Source organism: Pinus tabuliformis, chromosome Q (genome assembly GCF_031772625.1).
Source record: "Pinus tabuliformis cultivar Carrire ecotype Pingquan chromosome Q, CPIR1, whole genome shotgun sequence".
NCBI classification, from domain to species: domain Eukaryota; kingdom Viridiplantae; phylum Streptophyta; class Pinopsida; order Pinales; family Pinaceae; genus Pinus; species Pinus tabuliformis.
In genome coordinates this window covers 233,380,114-233,399,500 of record NC_142296.1, presented here as the reverse complement: position 1 = coordinate 233,399,500, position 19,387 = coordinate 233,380,114, and the positions used below count along the sequence as shown (strand labels likewise).

The 19,387-nt window shown below is 41.0% G+C and overlaps 1 protein-coding gene across 1 annotated transcript in view; it reads left to right on the top strand.

Moving 5' to 3' along the window:
• LOC149219050 (anaphase-promoting complex subunit 2-like) overlaps positions 1-10,390 on the top strand; it is a 443,635-nt gene extending 433,245 nt beyond the window's left edge. Inside the window, exons 15-16 of the mRNA XM_089384232.1 lie at positions 9,792-9,860; positions 9,969-10,390. Of these exons, the coding sequence (XP_089240358.1) occupies positions 9,792-9,860; positions 9,969-10,094 (195 nt within the window). The 3' untranslated portion in view covers positions 10,095-10,390. The remainder of the gene's footprint in view (positions 1-9,791; positions 9,861-9,968) is intronic.
• Positions 10,391-19,387: the final 8,997 nt, after the last annotated feature.

Below are 19,387 nucleotides of genomic sequence, written 5' to 3'. Positions count from 1 at the left end.
TAATTCAACAAACTGTTTGAATTAATCTAACTGGACTTGACTCAGTTAACTGAGCCAACTAATTACAACTCAATATTACAACTCATCCTTATCTCTTTAACTGATGGATAAATTCCTCAATTAATGGAGAAACTATTGCATGTCCCCACATAGACTTCATGTTTGATTTTCCTTAACTAATTAACTCAAGATGAATTAATTAATTATTTTACAAACAACTGCTAAGATCAAATTCGAATTTTACTTCACTATTTTAGTTTAGGGACTGACTAAAATAGGAAGGTATCCCGAAATGTTATTTATAGAATGTTATTTTTAGCATTTCCATTTTTCCATCCATTGTTGCTAAAATCAACACTAATTGAACTGCTATTTATAGCAGTGCTATTTTTAGCAATTCTATTTTTAGCATTTCTTGTTGCTATTTTCAACACTCCCTCTCAACAAGAAAAGGATTATCAGTAACCCCAATCCTGTCTCTGTGGAACTCGAACTTGCATTTTGACAATGCCTTAGTCAAAATATCTGCGCCCTGTTCCTCGGTCGAAACATACAGCAACAACATGATCCTCTTGACCACACAGTCTCGAAGATGGTCATACCGGATATCAATGTGCTTGGACCTGTCATGAAAAATTGGATTCTCAGAGAGTTTAACACAACTCTGGTTATTGCAGTAGATCAATGTAGAATCCATCATCTGACCAAAAAATCCCACTAAATCTTCCGCATCCAAATGGCCTCACATGCAGCCTGACTAGCAATCATGTATTTAGCCTCTGTTGAGCTAAGTGCAACTGATCTCTGTTTTCTGTTGTACCAGGAAACTGCAGCTGAACCAAGGTTGAAGATTCCTCCAAAAGTGCTCTTCTGGTCTAATGGACTCCCTGCCCAATCCGCATTTGTGAATCCCTGAAGCTTCACTCCCTCTGTCCATCTGTACCACAATCCGAATTGAGATGTGCCTCTGAGGTATCTCAACACATGCTTTGTTTCCTTCCAAAACAGCTTGGTAGGCTAAACCATAGCTTGACTCCGCTGGTTCACCGCAAAGCATAAGTCAAGTTGTGTGTTCACCAGATACATAAGTGAACCCACCAAATGCCGATAAACAGTAGCAGCTACTACCTCACCTGAAGTAGCATCCTCCTTCCTCCAGTTCCCAGCTAGAGGAGTCTGCATGGGCTTGCACTTCTCCTTGTGAAAACTCCTGAGTATCTCATTGGCATACTTGCCTTGAGATTCAAATACTTCCCCATCTTTCTGCCACACCTCCATGCCTAGAAAGTAGTGCATAAGGCCCTTGTCCTTCATCTCGAACTCTCTTGCAAGGTCCTCCTTGCAAGACTGTCTCAGCTGATCATCACCTGTCAAAATTAGATCATCGACATAAAGAACAATGACCAATGGTTTACCTTCTACCATAATGTGGTAAAGGTTCGCATCTGCTTCACTCTTGGTGAAGCCCAAACCGGTGAAATAGTTGTCGATCCTGGTGTACCAAGCACGGGGTGCTTGCTTCAATCCATACAGAGCCCTCTTGAGTTTACATACATGCGACTCACGATCGAAGGTCTCGAAACCCTCTGGCTGCTCAATGTACACCTCCTCCTCAATCTTCCCATTGAGGAATGTTGTCTTCACATCCATCTGGTGGATCTTCCACCCCATCTGAGCTGATAGTGCCAATATCGATCTAATCGATGAGTACCTTGCTACAGGAGCAAAAGTCTCATTGTAGTCGATCCCCTCGACCTGTGAGAAACCTTGGGCAACAAACCTTGCCTTATGTTTCTCAACACTGCCATCAACTGCCTGCTTTACCTTGTAAAGCCATCTGGAACTCACTACTGACTTGCCTTGAGGCCTTGCGACAACATCCCACACACTGTTCCGAATGATAGAGTCGTACTCCTCTACCATTGCATCAACCCAGACTGGTTGCTGCACTGCCTCCTCGAATGAAGAAGGTTCGGTATCTACACACTCCCAAACCATGGACATGTACCCACTGTACCGCTCGGGTGACCTCCTCTGTCTGTGCTGAGAAGATGGCTATCCCACATTCTCCCGCACATCCAGCATCAACCTATCAGCTTCCCTTGAGCATTTCCGCCCATCTCTGGAAGTCTCAGCATGAGTGGATGTGTCCACTCTTGGATCCTCTGCATGCGGCTGCTCCGCATCAATCTGAGGCTCCTCCTTAGGAACTGAAGGTTCCTCATCTGCATGTAACTCGAGTTGCCTCTCAAGTGATAAGCGCATGGCTTTCTGCTCGTCGAACTTTAGATCCCTACGTACCACAGTCTTCTGAGTGGAAGGTAGGTACACCCGATATTTGTGGGGTGTATCCGTGTACCCCATAAGTATTCCCAACTCAGCTGTTAGGTCCAGCTTCTTCTTGGCATCTTTGGTCACATGACAGCAAACTGATGATCCAAAAATTCAGAAGTGACTTACATCTGGTCGCTTCCCGGAATAGGCCTCCATATGTGTCTTCATTCCCAGTATATGGTGTGGGCTTCTGTTTTGCAAGTATACTGTTGTATTGCATGCCTCAGCCCACAAATGCAGTGGTAGGCTTTGGTCATACAACATCGCTCGAGTTGCTCCCACAATCGATCTGTTCTTCCTTTCGGCCACCTCATTCTGCTGTGGGTTATGGGGTGCCGTTAATTCTCGTTTAATACCTTCTGCAGTGCAGAAGTCTTTAAACTGTTGGGAGACATACTCTCCACCATTGTCACTATGCAAGGCTTTTATTTTCTTTCTAGATTCTTTCTCTACCAAGGCTTTAAACTCACAAAACCTCAAGAAGGTCTGATCCTTCTTTTGCATAAAGTAGATCTAGCATCTATGAGAAAAATCATCAATAAAAATAACATAGTACCTTTGTTTAGCAGTGGAGGCTGTAGAGAATAGTCCACAAACATCTGAGTGAACTCGCTCCAGGATTGCTCCAGCTCTACTGTCTCGATCCGGAAAGGAAGATTTCACATACTTACCCAAGGTACAACCTTTGCATGTAGTCGTCTGCTCAAGTTTTCCCTTGGGTAATCCGGTAGAAATCTGCTGCATGATCTTCAGGGCTCCATGGTGCAAGTGGCCCAGTCTTCTATGCCATAGCTCGCCAATATCTTGGTTGTACACCATCTTAGCTTTGGAACTCAAAGCAGCGCGATTGTCTACCTCCAACTTGTAGAGATTCTTGACTCGAATCCCTATTCGCTTTGTCTGTCCAGTACCGATATGCCTTAGGAATACCTTTCCTTGACTAAAGACTACATCATAGCCTTTATCTTCTAGCATAGCGACAGACACAAGATTCTTCTTTAGACCTGGTACATACTTTACATCAGTCAGGGTGAGGGGAGCTCCATGCTCCCTCTGAAACACAACCATACCTTCACCTGAAACACGGTACTTTCCATCATCGCCCATCTCAATCCGCATCTGGAGATCCTTCTCCTCCAAGGTACTGAAAAGATTCTTGTCACCTAACATGTGGAATGAAGCTCCACTGTCCAGGTACCACACACATCCCACCATGGATGAAACCATGCATGCGATAAGCGAGAAATCCAGCTCAAACTGTGAGGCCAGTGCCTCACCATCAGATCCCTTTGAGGAACCCTTCTTGGATTTCTTCTGTGGACAATTCGTAGCATAATGGCCCACTTCATGACAATGAAAGCATCGCACTTTCGATTTGTCAATCTTCTTCCCACCATGGGAAGAACTAGATTTGGAATGGGACGCCTTCCCTTTCCCTTTCCTCGCCTTACTCGCTAAGGCTAGATTTTCCTCATCATCTTGCTTCGATGAGGATCCATCTCTGGTGCTTCTTCTTATTTCCTCCTGCATTAGATCCGACCAAAGTCGTTCCCAATCTGACAGTTTTTCTCTTCCATTAACCGAGTCTTGGTAGCTATGCCAGCTCTTAGGAAGACCGAGGAGTGCAAGACTCACCATGTCATTATCGGCGGTCGTGATCCCTACACTTCCAAGCTCATCTCTGCAGGTGGTGAGCTTGTTCAGATATGTAAAGATCGTGTCGCCCTTTTCACACTTGATCTTATGAAGCTTGTCTTTCAGCGCAAGCTTCCTATGATCGTTGTTGTTCTGATATAGATCTTTCAATGTTTTCTACATCGAAAACGGTGTCTTCTTCCCATGGAGGCTCGAGACAATGTGGTCTCGAACTCCCTCCAGGAGGATTCTCCTTGCTCTATCCACACATTTCTTCCATTCCGCCAATTCAGTAGCATCAATCGGCTTGGGAACTTCTTGATCAATGAAGTCCTTTAAACTGTTATGCTCTAATACTACCTCCATGCGATCCTTCCAGGCTATATAATTCGAGCTGCCATCAAGGGCATACTCGAGTCTTAAACCACTGAACGCCATCAGTGAAATTGAGATGTGATAAGAACTCGATTTCTATATTCAGGAACCAAACTTCAAACTTCTCCTTCTTGTATATTTTTTTTGCCTTGATCACCTTTGCTCTGATACCATGTAGAAATTCCTACTGTAGATCAACAGATTATGCAATATACTAAAACACAATACAAGATCTACTTCTACAACACTTTGCGGAAGCTTAATTGAATTGAGCAAGATCAAGAGAACACATATAACTGAGAATGAGAAAGCAATCACACATAACACAAAAGAAATAACCCGAGGAAAGCCTCAGCCTAAAACCCCAATCTCTGTATTATCATACAAGTGGAAATCTTGTTCAAGTTACAAAAAGAATCAGCTCTCAAGCTATCCTGCTCTCTCTACAATCAAACAATACAGCTCACAGATTGAATAGACATAGTATATGTCCTCCTCAAGCCCTCCAAGCCTCCTATTTCCTTGCGCAGTTTTTCTTGGGGTCCAATGATGTCACATGTGTGAATTGGCCTCATCACACTCACTAAACCTGAAGAAGTAACTGTGCAATCCTCAAGGAAAGAATTCCTTCTGCATGCAAGGAATATTCACAATGGAATATTCTAGCAACTGATAGTACACTGCCCCTCCATCTGATCTCAACTGGGTCTCTGTCTGAACTGACATGCATGAGTTATTTATGAGAGAATACTCAGTTATCTGAAGTGTAGTAGTTACATGCATGCAAGCATTAACTAACTGAACTTACATTAATTCAACAAACTATTTGAATTAATCTAACTGGACTTGACTCAGTTAACTGAGCCAACTAATTACAACTCATCCTTATCTCTTTAACTGATGGATAAATTCCTCAATTAATAGAGAAATTGTTGCATGTCCCCACATAGAGTTCATGTTTGATTTTCCTTAACTAATTAACTCAAGATGAATTAATTAATTATTTTACAAACAGCTGCTAAGATCAAATTCGAATTTTACTTCACTATTTTAGTTTAGGGACTGACTAAAATAGGAAGGTATCCCGAAATGCTATTTATAGAATGCTATTTTTAGCACTTCCATTTTTCCATCTATTGTTGCTAATATCAACACTGGCTGAACTGCTATTTATAGCAATGCTATTTTTAGCAATTCTATTTTTAGCATTTCTTGTTGCTATTTTCAACAGTTAGAATGGTCCAAAAGTCATGGATCAAGCCAAAGTTAATCTTAGCTGCTAATTAGGGACTTAATCTCGGTCGTTGATCTGTCAACAAGAAAAGTATAAGAGGAGGCTTGAGGGTCACTTGGAGAACGCACTGAGGGAGACCAGTCAATTCAATTTCTGGAGTGGGGTTCGCTGAGAAATTGAACCAGTGGTCTGGTGAGCAGTCAAGAAGGCAGAATTCGGAACTGTCGGGAACAACTGAACTGCCGGAACAGCCAAGAAAGCTGACATAGAGAGCAGAAGCCGGAATTGCCGGGAACAGCCAGGAAAGCTGACGCAGAGGGCAGAAGCTGGAACTGTCGGGAACAACTGGAACTACCGGAACAGCCAAGGAAGCTGACGCAGAAGGTAGAAGCCGGAATTTCCAGGAACTGTGGAGAAAGCTAACACAAACGGCAGAAGAGGTGATGCAGAAATAGCCGGGGTTAGCCAGTTTTGTGTCGAATCAGCCGGAATTCTGCCGGGTGAAGTGAGATAAAACTCACTCAGATTTTCCGCCAATATTTTCTCTGTAAAGGATTGCTAGATGAGCATCCTAGATTTGTATTCAGATATTTCTCCTGCATAATAATAAAATCCTCCCTTGTTGCACCGGTTTTCCCACATTGACTTTTCCGGGGACTGTTGTCCAAAATATGTGTCTGTGTGTTGATTCTTGTGCATATGTTTGTTTCTGTATTACGGTGTGATATCTACAGCAATATCTATTTTAATGTTTACTAAAGTAATTTCATAAATAACTTATTGAGGAATAAGTAGGAAAAGTAAATCAGTTGTTACAGTGATAGAATTTTCACAAGATGCATGTAGTTTCTCGGATGACACAGTGGCTCAGAATATCGGGTGAGTACAGTGGTCAAGTGTTTCTCGGGTGATCACTGTCTCGAAGTACAATACAGTATCAAAGCAACACTACAGTATCTCGGTGCAAGGAGTGCACAGTCATTGAAGAAACTATAGTGTCTCCATGCAAGAAGTGCACAATCATAGTCTCGATGAAGATCACATGACACTCTGTCTCAGCATCTGGACAACGATAATCATGATCTCAATGAAGACATTGTATCAAGTAATGAAGATCTCAGTGGCACAATGATGATGATGATCTCAGTTGTAACGAAGAAAAGGATTGGTGTCTTGGTCTTGGAGTAGCTCAATAAGTCAAGGGTCATGGTCTTGGTGTTCGTCAATAAGAATCTATATAAGAAGAATTTTGTGCCCTCTCCAAGAGGGAGAGGTTTTGGCCCTGGCAGAAAGCCTACATCGTGTGTTCTTGTCTCTTTGTTTTTGGTAACTATTTGATGAATATAAGAAGACACATTGTAATAAGAACAAGTGAAGAATGTGATAAGAAGAAAAATTAAAAATATCTCACTAGTAGTTATCATGCTAGAAGAATCACATTAATTCTAAACTGCCCTAGATTCTTCAACAGATAGGACCTGCTTCTCCAAGTGTCCCTTTAAGATATTGTGGGACTATTGCTCTTCTTGCTTCAGAATTTCAGGACAGAAACAATATGCTACTTTTATTACTGACGGCTACATGACTTCACAATAGATCTTCAGACAGATATTTATCCTTGTTGCTTTCATTTACTACTTGTAGCTCTTAGGTCTCACCACTTACCAGAATGTATAAAAGAGAAATGATTATTGAATGTTGTTTTGAGTACTAGGAATGACCCTCTGGTTAGGGCTTCCAAAACCACTGATATGGTTTGACAAATGGATTTGTCCTTCACATGAATACCCTTGACAACCACAAATATGGCTCCAAAGGTCGTCTTATTACTTCACTGTCCAAGTTGGCTTCTCAAGTGACTGTGTAGGCTACTTCAGTATATACATATATATGCCCAGAATTGCTTCCTTTAAGACCTCGGCTTCGTTACCTCTGCAAGATGAATATGTAGGACTAGATAAAGTGTTCTTTTGTCCACCATAAAAAATTCAAGGATGGCAATTCTATTCACATTGTCTAGACTTCGAATGCTCAGAACAAGTGTCACAAGGTCGGCTTTCCTTGTGATTGTTCAAACTTTAAATCGAGTATATATGCTATAGGGTATTTGATTCTTTGTCACAAATTTCTGTCTTCTATATCACTGCAAGAAGGATGAACATCCTTGGAGAACGAAGATTGCAACAATATAGATTTCATCCTTCTGGAATATGGCTGTGACTATGATTGACGCCTTTCACACTTGATCCTATGCTCAGAATTTGATTCTTCCTCTAGATCTTCCAAGCACTTGGATTATCAATGCATAAAAAAGATGACTGAAATTATACTTTTATGCTTGGGTAGGAGGCTTGGTTCTTACTTCAATCAGTTCAGATCACCATCCAAAAATGATTGATATAACCTTTCACATCAGGAGTCTCGGCTCCTCTTTCTCAAGGAATAGAAGTTCTAAAACAAGCCCTCCAAAATTTCTTTATGCACAGAACCTCAATGTAGGAGACTCAACTCCTTTTAGGTCTTATGCCCAGAACTTAAGGAGGCTCAGCTCCCTCTTCAACTAAATATTTATGCTCAGAACTCTTCAAAAGAAATCTCGGTTCCTTCTTGGTGGTTACAATAACTTCAATAAAGAATTGATGCTCAGAAATTCAGATCTCTGTGGTAGCACAGAGATTTCAGACTTCTTTAAATAGAGATTTCTTACCTATAGTGCCCAGAGGTTCGATCTCTACATCAATGGACTCGGCCTCCTATAGGCTATCAAACTAGCCTTTTGGTGCTTCAGAACAAAGATTATACACTCTTCAAGACCTTCGCTCTTTCCTCCTTTGACTTGTGGCCTTTACATAGAGACTAGGGCTTTTATATGTGCCCAGAATTTGAGTTACTGCCTTCTAGGAGCTCGGTCTAAGAGATCAGAGTTCTCCTTGACGATTTGAAGCCCTTTATGATCTTCTTCTTGCCCTTAAACAAGCGAACCAAGCTCTGATACCATGTTGAGAAATCTAGGGCATCCATTAGGGTTAGTTTATCACATGATTTCTCTTTAACATTGACATTTACTTGAGATATATTATCACTTCATCATCATCATTATTATTTCTTTTCATCATCAAAATAAATGCCAACAAGAAGATCACAATGCAAACAAAGAGAGACACAGGAAATAGGCTCCAAGCCAGGGAAAAACCCCTCCAAAGGGGGAAAACCCAGAGAATTCCTTATAGAATTTTCAATGAAGACTTCCAAGACCAAGACACTAGACCATCCACCAAGAGATCAGGCCAGCCACCGAAACAAAATCTGTCCCTTCACACTTTCGGATCTGAGGCAATCTGACCTTCCACAAAGAATTCAGCTGCCAAAGAGAGAGATAAACCAAAATTCAAGACCAAAAACAATCTTCTAGATTCGCTATCCTTCTTCCTCCATTTTGCACTTCTGTTCTGCCTCATATCTCCTTGAGAAAGTAGAATGCACAAGTATATCTTTGAAGTTTGGAGGACGAATTCCTCTCCAATATATAGCCATTTGAGTGGGTCCTCAAGCCTCTTCTAGGGCGACCTTTAGGGCTAGCCGACCTGATCTCTTAGACAGTCTCTAAACATTTCCATGACATAAAATATTTTTCTTTACATTGATACAAGAGCCCTTCTAGGGGTTTTACATTATGACTTTGACTTTGATTCCCTAGAGCACTCAATGGGTGCACAACCTAGGACCAAAACCATGGGCAAGAAACCCATGTATAAATAATTTTTCTTTTACAAAAATAAATATCTTTTTTTTTCTTTTGACAATTACAATGATTACATCAAGTCATGACATCATAATTATGAAAACCGACACTTGTTACATTTCAACAAATACTCTGTTGTACTAGAGTAGTTATAGTATCTCTAGCACAATGTGCTAAATTAAGATTCTTTTAAATAGGTTGCACACAAGCAGCAAAGTGACTTGAAATTTTCAAAAGATATGTTGGCAGTGTCATGGAACCTTAGTTCTCATCTTAAATAAACCATCTCTGTGATGTAACCATATTTTTGTTTGATTTAATATGTATAGTTGTGGAAGGTAGCCTTTAGAGTACGTCCTCTTGAGATTCACAGAAAATGGCTATCTTCCTGATCTTCCTTTTAACTTATAATAGGCTAAGATTTTATCTTTCAGCAGTGGCCTTGAACCTTCGCTTATTTTATCTCTGCAGTCTTTTGTCAAGGGAATGCTTACAAATTTTCCTACTTTGAAGCTTGAAGATATACACAGGAGGCTTGGTGTAAGTGTGCATGTTTGAGATTTTCCGAAGCATCAGTTTTTAGCAGTGAAATTGCTTATGATACTTGCAACAAGCCTTTGATAGCTAACCTTTTCTTCGGTCTTGCAGGTTCATTCTCACGGACTTTATGTCTATGACCTGTCATTACATCAGTTGCAGATGTTTTTGGCTCGTCTTATATCTGAAGACAAGTTGGAAGTTAATGATGGAGAATATAGATTACAGAAGCAATAGCATCTATATCTGAGTTTGGATATGTGCAAAGGTATGCCTACTTTCTGCAACTTCTAACAAGATAATGTGATAGATTTGTCAAGCCATGCTGTATTCTGTTGGGGAAAATGAGGTCATTATAGTCACAAGTTTTCCTGGCCTCTTTCTGTTCATCTGTAATCAAATCCCTCATATACAAATTGTATAGATTGAATTATATGTGATGAAGGCACATACAGGTTAGGAGCAGTACAAGCTGTTTAGAAATGCGGCAATCGATGCACACCAGAAGTGCATCTCTCACAGATGTGTACAAATTTTCCTGGTCGAAATCTGAAGTTTATCATGCATATTCTAAGCAGTTTGTTTCTTTGTCACGTGAGGGCTTAATTGAGTGCAATGACAAGTTCTATATAATATGCTTGAAAATATGGTAGCCATGGTTCGTATTTTCATAATGAAGAAAATTGAAAAATTTGAATTTTTATTTTTGCCTCCAAAATCTACAAGTTGGTTTCATATTATTTCAAGTCGGCTGGGCCCCCAAAAGGCACCCATTTGACCCCCTTGGAAGTCTATATAAAGGTGAGGTTTCCTCCTCATTTGGCACATCAATTTTTGTCTTGATGATCTCTGATCCAGCGAATTTCAGAAGGAGAAAAGGAGGCCAAAAATCTGGAGGGATATGGTACTTGGCTTGGCATTTCTCTTATGCTTGGGTATTGGTTTGATTATTATCTTGATGGTGTTTCTGATGTATTTCTCTCTCTCTCTTATGAGGAAGAATTTTTGGGTTTTCCCCTTGTAGGTTTTGCCCTGGCCTCAAGCTGAATTTCTATGTCTCTTGTCTCATGGTTTCATGGTTACTTTCAACTGCTCTTTCATGTTTAATTGTTGAAATTTCCTTATGTATAACTGCTTAATGATATTAGATGAATGATATGTACATAATGTGAAAATTTCTAACATGAAATTCTACTACAGTAACTAATTTATTTCTCCTACTTATTTTCCACAATAAGTTATTTACAAAACCCTTCAGTAAACATCAAAATAAATTCTACTACAGTTGTCACATAATAGCATAGTGAGAAGAACAGTGAAATACAAGCACAAGAATCAATCACATCAACATAGTTGTTTTTGGACAATAGTCCCCGGGAAAATCCAATGCAGGAAAACCGGTGCAACAGATGAGGGTTTATTTATTATTCTTCAACAACAATCTCTTTACAAGGAATGATTTGCAGAACATAGAGAAACCTCTATGAAAACACCTAAGATAATTTTCCTCCGCCCTTTTGAGAAATTCTAACACCCAAGAGACCCTCCAGCCTCCACTGTGTCTCCTCTGTGTCACCTCTGCATGAGGACTGTGTGAGGACTAAATCCCTTGCTGCGCTGCCTCTCAAAGTTGTCCCTCTGATGCACTGCGTCCCCTCCTTCTCAGTCTCCGACTGATGCTGACACCCTCCTCTTCCTTCACCCTCCAACTCTCCCTCTGAAGTCGAACTCTTACTTCTTGAGAATTGATTTCCCTCGGGTTACTGAGTATTTACTCGGTGTGTCTCCAAATGACTCTTAAGTCTTCATCTATACTTTTCCTGTTGAGATATCAACGGTCGTGATCTAATCTCTAATCAACGGCTAAGATTAAATTAGACTTGATCCTCGTCTCTTAGAAGCTTCTCACCCATATTTTCATTAATACCCATTAATATTTTAATTTTCCTAAGTTTAGACTCAGGAACCCCATTAAAAATATTAATTATTTTAATAAAATACAATCTGGCTGGAATTTCACCAAACGATTTCTGGGTCTTGGAGATCTCATGTGTTCTAGCCCCTCCACAAAATTTCGGAGCTAGAGCACATCCGATGCTACCAAAAAAATCAACACTCCCAATTAGCGAGGAATGTGCTTCAACAATACTTCCCAGCAAAAGTATCACACTGATCCACGACATCGGTCCTCTGTGTTGTTGATGCTCGACCTGTTGCCCTTCATCCACTGCACTGTTGCAATCTATACTGCTGCCCATGACACTGCCACTGTCACTGTTGCATCTGTATTGCAACTCCCTCTTAAGTACTGCACTATCCATTTCTGCTACTGAAACAGATTCTCAATCATCCCCATCTTCTCCCTGAAATAAACAAACTTTGTTCTTCCTAGAGCCTTGGTGAGAATGTCTACCACCTATTCTCCTGTCGGAGTGTACTGTAACTGTACTGCACCTCACTAGACACAGTCTCTGATAAAGTGACACCTGATGTCAATGTGCTTCGATCGATCATGAAAAATTGGATTCTCAGAGAGCTTGATGCAACTCTGATTATCACACAAAATGTTGGTCGCTTCCATCCTTCTCCTGAATAGATTCACAAGCAACTTTCTAAGCCATATGGCTTCACACAATGTTGTGATAGCTGCCATATATTCAACTTCAGCTGAGCTCAAAGCTACAAACTTTTGTTTCCTACTACACCAGGAGGTCATTCCTGATCCAATGTTGAAATAGTACCCAGTGGTAATTTTCCGATCTACTGAACTTCCAACCCAATCTGTGTTAGTGAACCCACTCAGTTTGATATCATTTCCTTGGGTGTACATTAATCCATGCTCAACTATTCCTTGTATCTATTTGAGAACATGCTTCACTGCTGCCCCGTGTACCCTCTTTGGTTCCACCACGAACTGACTGAGGGTGTTGATAGCGTAACAAATGTCTGGCCTGGTATTGACCAGATAGATCAGGGACCCTATGAGCTGCCTGTACAAGGTGGGATCTACTTCTTTATCTTCAGACATATCAATCTTCTTCCAGTGGGTAATCATTGGAGTAGCCATGGGTCTACAGTCCTGCATTCTGAACCTTTTTAAAAATTTGTAGCATATCTCCCTTGTCCAAGGAAAATTTCACCCTTTTGCTGCCAAACTTCCAACCCCAGAAAAGAATGCATCTGTCCCAAATCCTTCATGTCGAATTCTGTAGCTAGGTTTTCCTTGCAATCTTTGATGAGCCTAGATGAACCTGCCAGAAAAATGTCATCCACATATAACACCATAATTAGAGGCTCTTTCTCTACAATCAGATAGTAGAGATTGGGATCTGTGTCACTCTTGACAAATCCCATCTTCTACAAGTAACCATTGATTCGACCGTACCATGCTCTAGGCGCTTGTTTAAGCCTTTACAAGGCTTTCTTCAACCTACATACATGAGTTTTCTTCTCATGTGTCTCAAAACCCTCTAGTTGTTCAATGTATACTTCTTCTTCTATCACCTCGTTCAAGAACACAGTCTTGACGTCCATCTGGTGAATCTCCCACCCCATCTGTGCTGCAAGGGATATCACGGATCTAATAGAAGTATACCTGGCTACTGGGGCGAAGGTTTCTTCGTAGTCTATCCCTTCCTTCTAAGCATACCCCTTAGCCATGAACCTGGCTTTGTATTTTTCCACACTGCCATCTGCAGCATATTTGACCTTGTAGATCCATCTTGAACCTACAACTAATCTGTCTTGAGGTCTAGGTACCACTTCCCAAACATCATTGGTCATTATGGAACTGTATTCCTCCACCATAGCATCTACCCATACTTGATGTTGAACAACCTCCTGAAAACTAGAGGGTTCTCCAACCTGAGCCACCAAAGCTTGGTATCTATCTGGTTGTCTACACTCCCTTTTCTTGTTCCTAGGAGCTCCAATGAAATCCTCTGCATCTCATAGTATCTGTTGAAGTTCCCGGCTCGTTCTTCCACTGGTAGTGAGTGGATCTATTTGCTCCTCCTACTATGATTCCACCTGCTGTGATGCTTTTGGATTCTTATGCCTTGAAGAAATACTGGTGCTAGTTTCTGTTGGTCGAAGTGGCTGGACCAATGGATCATCCTTTGACTTCTCTCCGGAAGGCATTTCTCGGGATTTCCTAAAAGCTCTGTCCTCCATGAACTTTACATCCCGTCGTACTACGATCTTTCTATTACCTAGAAGGTAGATTCTATATGCCTTACCATTCTCGCTATATCCCACGAGATATCCTTTTTTCTGAGTTTGATCCAATGTCTTCCTCTTTTCTTCATGTATATGGTAGTATGCCAAGCTCCCAAATATTCTGAAATGACTCACTTCAGACTTCTTGCCACTGAAGACACTCTCTGGAGTAATCTTACCTAATGCCCTGTGAGGAGTCTTGTTCTGAGCATATATTGTTGTGCTGCATGCTTTTTCCCATAAAAATTTGGGCATATCCTGATCATACAACATTGCCCTTGCTGCTTCAACAATAGTTATGTTCTTCCTCTCTGCTACTCCATTATGTTCCAGATTATATGGAGTTTTCCATTCTCTTTTGATACCTTCCCTTGCACAGAACTCAATGAACTCTTTGTCAATATATTCACCACCATTGTTTGAGTGCAACACTTTTATCCTTTTCCCTGTCAGATTCTCAACCAGAGCTTTAAATTCCTTAAATCGATCAAAAACCTCATCCTTGGTTTTTAGAAAATAGACCCAAGTCTTCCTGGAATGGTCACCAATGAAGGTGACGAAGTATTCGGCACCACTTAGAGCTTTTGTGGACATGAGTCTGCAGATATCTGAGTGTATTAATCCTAGAACACTCTTTTCCCTTTTGTTACTTCTGGAATAAGCCGCTTTGGCATACTTGCCCAGTACGCAACCTCTGCATACATCGTCTCGTTTGGTACTTAATTTTGGAACTCCTATGACGGTTCCTTTGAGAATTCTTAGAGCCCCATGGTGTAAGTGCCCCATCCTTCTATGCCATAGTTCATTCAAATCTTTTTCACCACTGCTGCCTATTAGTGCCATTGGAGATTCTAGTTGTAAGTCATACAATCTGTTACTTCTGACTCCAATTTGGGCCTTCTTCTTCCAACTCGGATGTTTGACATATACTTTCTTCCCAATGAAGTAAACATCATAGCCCTTGTTCTGTAATTGAGATACAAAGAGTAAGTTCATTCCCAATCCAGGCACATGCAACACATTGGTAGCTCAAAGCCGATACCCTGCTTCTGTTTGAAAAAGTAAAGTACCTCTTCCTATGGGGGTACATTTTGACTTATTTCCCATGGTGATTTGGAAGTTCATCTGTTCTTCTTGATAGCTCGAGAAACATTCTCGTATTCCCATCATGTGTGTAGAAGCCCCGCTATCAATATACCAAACCTCAGAGGAAGCAGAACTTGACAAGCAAGTGACTTCTTCTTCCAGTCTAGAAGCCAACACAGAATTGTCGTGATCCATTATATTCTTCGTGCTTTCCTCTTTCCCAAGAGAACTGTGTGAGTCCTTTTGAGTTTCTTCTCTAGCATCATGTTCACGACCCATTGCAAATTCTCTAATCCTATTGCCCAATCACAGCTCTGATACCATGTGAAAATATCTAACATGAAATTCTACTGCAGTAACTGATTTATTTCTCCTTATTTTCCACAATAAGTTATTTACAAAACCCTTCAGTAAACATCAAAATAAATTCTATTGCAGTTGTCACATAATAGCATAGAGAAAAGAACAGTGAAATACAAGCACAAGAATCAATCACATCAACACAGTTGTTTTTGGACAATAGTCCCCGAAAAACCCAATGCAGGAAAACCGGTGCAACAAATGAAGGTTTATTTATTATTGTTCAGCAACAATCGCTTTACAAGGAATGATTTGTAGAACATAGAGCAACCTCTGTGAAAACACCTAAGATAATTTTCCTCCGCCCTTTGGAGAAATTCTGACACCCAAGAGACCATGTAGCCTCCACTGCATCACCTCTGTGTCATCTCTGCGTGAGGATTGCGCTGCCTCTCAGAGATGTTCCTATCCGTTGTCCCTCTGATGCACTGCGTCCCCTCCTCCTCAGTCTCTGGCTGATGTTGATACCCTCCTCTTCCTTCACCCTGCAACTCTCCCTCTGAAATTAAACTCTTACTTCTTGAGAATTGATTTCCCTCAGGTTACTGAGTATTTTCCTGGTGTGTCTCCAAATGACTCTGAAGTCTTCATTTATACTTTTCTTGTTGAGATGTCAACGACCGTGATCTAATATCAGGTCAACAGCTAAGATTAAATTAGATTTGATCTTCATCTCTCAGAAGCTTTTCACTCATATTTTCATTAATACCCATTAATATTTTAATTTTCCTAAGGTTAGACTTAAGAACCCCATTAAAAATATTAATTATTTTAATAAAATACAATTTGGCTAGAATTTCACCAAACGATTTCTGGGTCTTGGAGATCTCATGTGTTCTAGGCTTCTAGCCCCTCCACAAAATTTCGGAGCTAGAGCATGTTGACCACTGAAGTGGCACCTGATGATTATATGAAGACTCCATGCCCAAGGATGATCCAAAGGACACTTGTACCATCAGATATCATCAGTCAACAAAGTTTTTTAACTCTACTTCTATCTTCTCATCATCTTTCTTGTATCCAGATTCCACACCCTACGGGGAATTGTAATAAGTGATACTAGTAATGATGAGTTTTTAAGTTTGTAACAGGCTTAGGATGTTGGGACTCGATTAGCAGACAAGTATAGCTTGGAGTGTTTTTTTTTATCTGATTAATTATCACTTCTTTTTCAGAAGTAGATAATTTTTTGGGTTTTTTCATTCACGTTTTACCCCAAAGTCGGGGTGACGGTTTGAAGGTTGAGCCCCTAACATAGCTTAGTGTCTAGAGTCGATGTATATTACCATAGTAGATCACAAAAAATATTCGTGGAATTTGGTTAGGTCTAGGTAGTTATTTTTTAATTTTTTTTAGATTTTCCGCACTGCGGAAATTGCTAATAAATTTATACTTGTAATGTAATAAGTGATGTCTAGAGAAGTTGTATGGGGTATGAGTAATGAAATTTGCACCTCTCACCGTCAAATTTCTACTATGACACACTCTGATCGGTTAAAAATGTGTTTTGAACCCTCAAAACCCAGTTTTCCTAAGTTTAGGGGGAAATCTGGCAATTAATTAAGCCGGAAATTAAATAAATGGAGAAAAATAAATTTCCACACATGCTAAATTTTGTGGAAATGAGGTGGAAAATTATGGGGGAGTTAAAGTGAAGTCCCAAGGTGATGTGGACTCTTAAATTCAAGGAAAGGACATGTGCTCAAATAAAATCAAATTTCTGGCATTAAAGGAGAAAGCTGCTTACTTGGAAATTCGAATTTGTCATGTTAATGCACATTTGGGAGGATTTGCGAGAATATTTGGTGGAGGTTTTTGTGGGAAATTGTCCCCACATGGGTTACCATGTTGATTTGGGGTAGCATTGGATGTGCTCTAGCCACAAAAATTGGTGGAGAGGCTAAGGCAAATGAGATCTCCAATACCCAGAAAGGGTTTAGGCATATTCTAAACAGTTTGGGAGATATTAAAATAATTAATATTTTTAATGGAGTCCCTAAGTCCAAACTTAGGGAAAATAAAATATTAATGTGAATTAATATAAAACTGTGTTAGAATGGTCCAAAAGTCATGGATCAAACTAGATCTAATCTTAGCCATTGATTAGGGACTTAATCTTGACCGTTGAATTGTCAACGAGAAAAGTATAAGAGGAGGCTTGAGGGTCACTTGGAGAACACACCAAGATATCAAGATTTCGACTTTCTAGGGTTGGGTTCGCTGAGAAGGTTGAGAGGATGAACAGAGTTGCAGCTGAGGGGCAGTGAATACAGAAGCAGAGAAGTAGAGATAGCACCGGGAGGATCAGTGCAGTAGCTGGAGAGAGGGATGTAGAACCAGCCAAGGGTTCACGCAGAGCCAGCCAGGGCTCACGCAGAGCCAACCAAGAGCTGCGCAGTGCCTCAAAGGGCTAGCGTGAGTGACGCAGAGGGCCAGAGGACTGACGCAGGCCATGCCAGAATGACGTTGGGTTAACACTGGTCCAGAGAGAGCTGACACAGTCCCTAGAGGCTGACGCTCGGGTTTTATAGGGTAGATTGGAGATGTGGAGCTGCTGGAGTGTTTATCTGGGGTTTCAGCCGGATTATCTACTTCCGAGTAGAGAAGTGCTACTGCTGAGATTTTTCACCCAGATTGTATTATGAAACTGCTTAATAAATCAAACCCTCAGATAGCTACACCTGTTTTCCTGCATTGGGTTTTTCCAGGGACATTAGTCCAAAAACAACAGTGTCACTTTTGTGCTTGTTTCTGTTTCCTTTAGTTGATGATCTGTAATGTGTTGAGCATGTACTTGTATTTATTCCAGTATTTACATGGTAAATAACTTGTTAATTAACAAAAAAAGTAGGTAGGAATAAATCAGTGAAGTACATGAAGGGTTTCTAACAGTCAGACTTAGAAATTCCAACATGGTATTAGAGCATGGTTGCAGATCACAGGAGAACTGAGGACATCAGCGGAGTAGAGCAGCAACCACAGAAAACAGTTGTTCCAAGTGACAGAAGTTGTTCCTAGCAGAGAAGCAGCAAGGAAGGGGTGATGCAGTGCCTGTGTCATCAAGTTCGAGCCAAGAACAGGTAGCGCAGAGGCTAAAGGAGGCAAAGACAGGCTCACGCAGAGGATAGGAGGGCTGACGCAGTTGGCTGAGGAAGTTGATTTGTCGATGCTAGGATTATGCAAAGCCTAGGAGCTCTAACCTTCAGTGTGCTGGGGTTTAGGAGGTTGTGGGTAAGTTGCAGAGTGGCGCTGGTGGGGTACTGTACTCAGAACAGTACCTAACAATGCAAAACCAAGGAGGAGGGAGTTGCTACCAAGGGTTTATAGCCAAGAAATCCAGATCAGTGGTGCGGTGGCACTAAGGATCGGAGTGGGGGCATCTCGACATTGGAAGAAGGGTTTCCAAGAGGGAAATCGAGGCTCAGAGGGAATCTCACCGAGAACTTCTAGGAGGGAAGTAGAAGAGCAGTGTGATGGTAGTGAACGAGGTAAGAGACCAGGAAAGACTAGATGGAGCCTCAAACTTTATAGTCTGGAAGGCCAGAATCCTATCCGTTCTAGACAGGAATCGTGTCAAGCACTTTGCCTTGAGGACGATAGCTATCCCAGTTGACCCAGCTGATAACGACAAGTACGAGGAGGCAATGGCGAGGGCCAAGAGCATCATTCTTGATAGGGTCAAGGACCATGTAGTACCACATATTGCCGAAAAGAACTCGACAAATGAGATGTGGGAGGCCCTAAAGAAATTGTACCAGCATACTTCTGTGCAGAGAAGGATGCTACTAGAAAATCAGTTGCGATCATACCAAATGCAGAAGGGAGAATAGATCAACCCCTTCATCGGTCAATTGAAGGAGATCCGA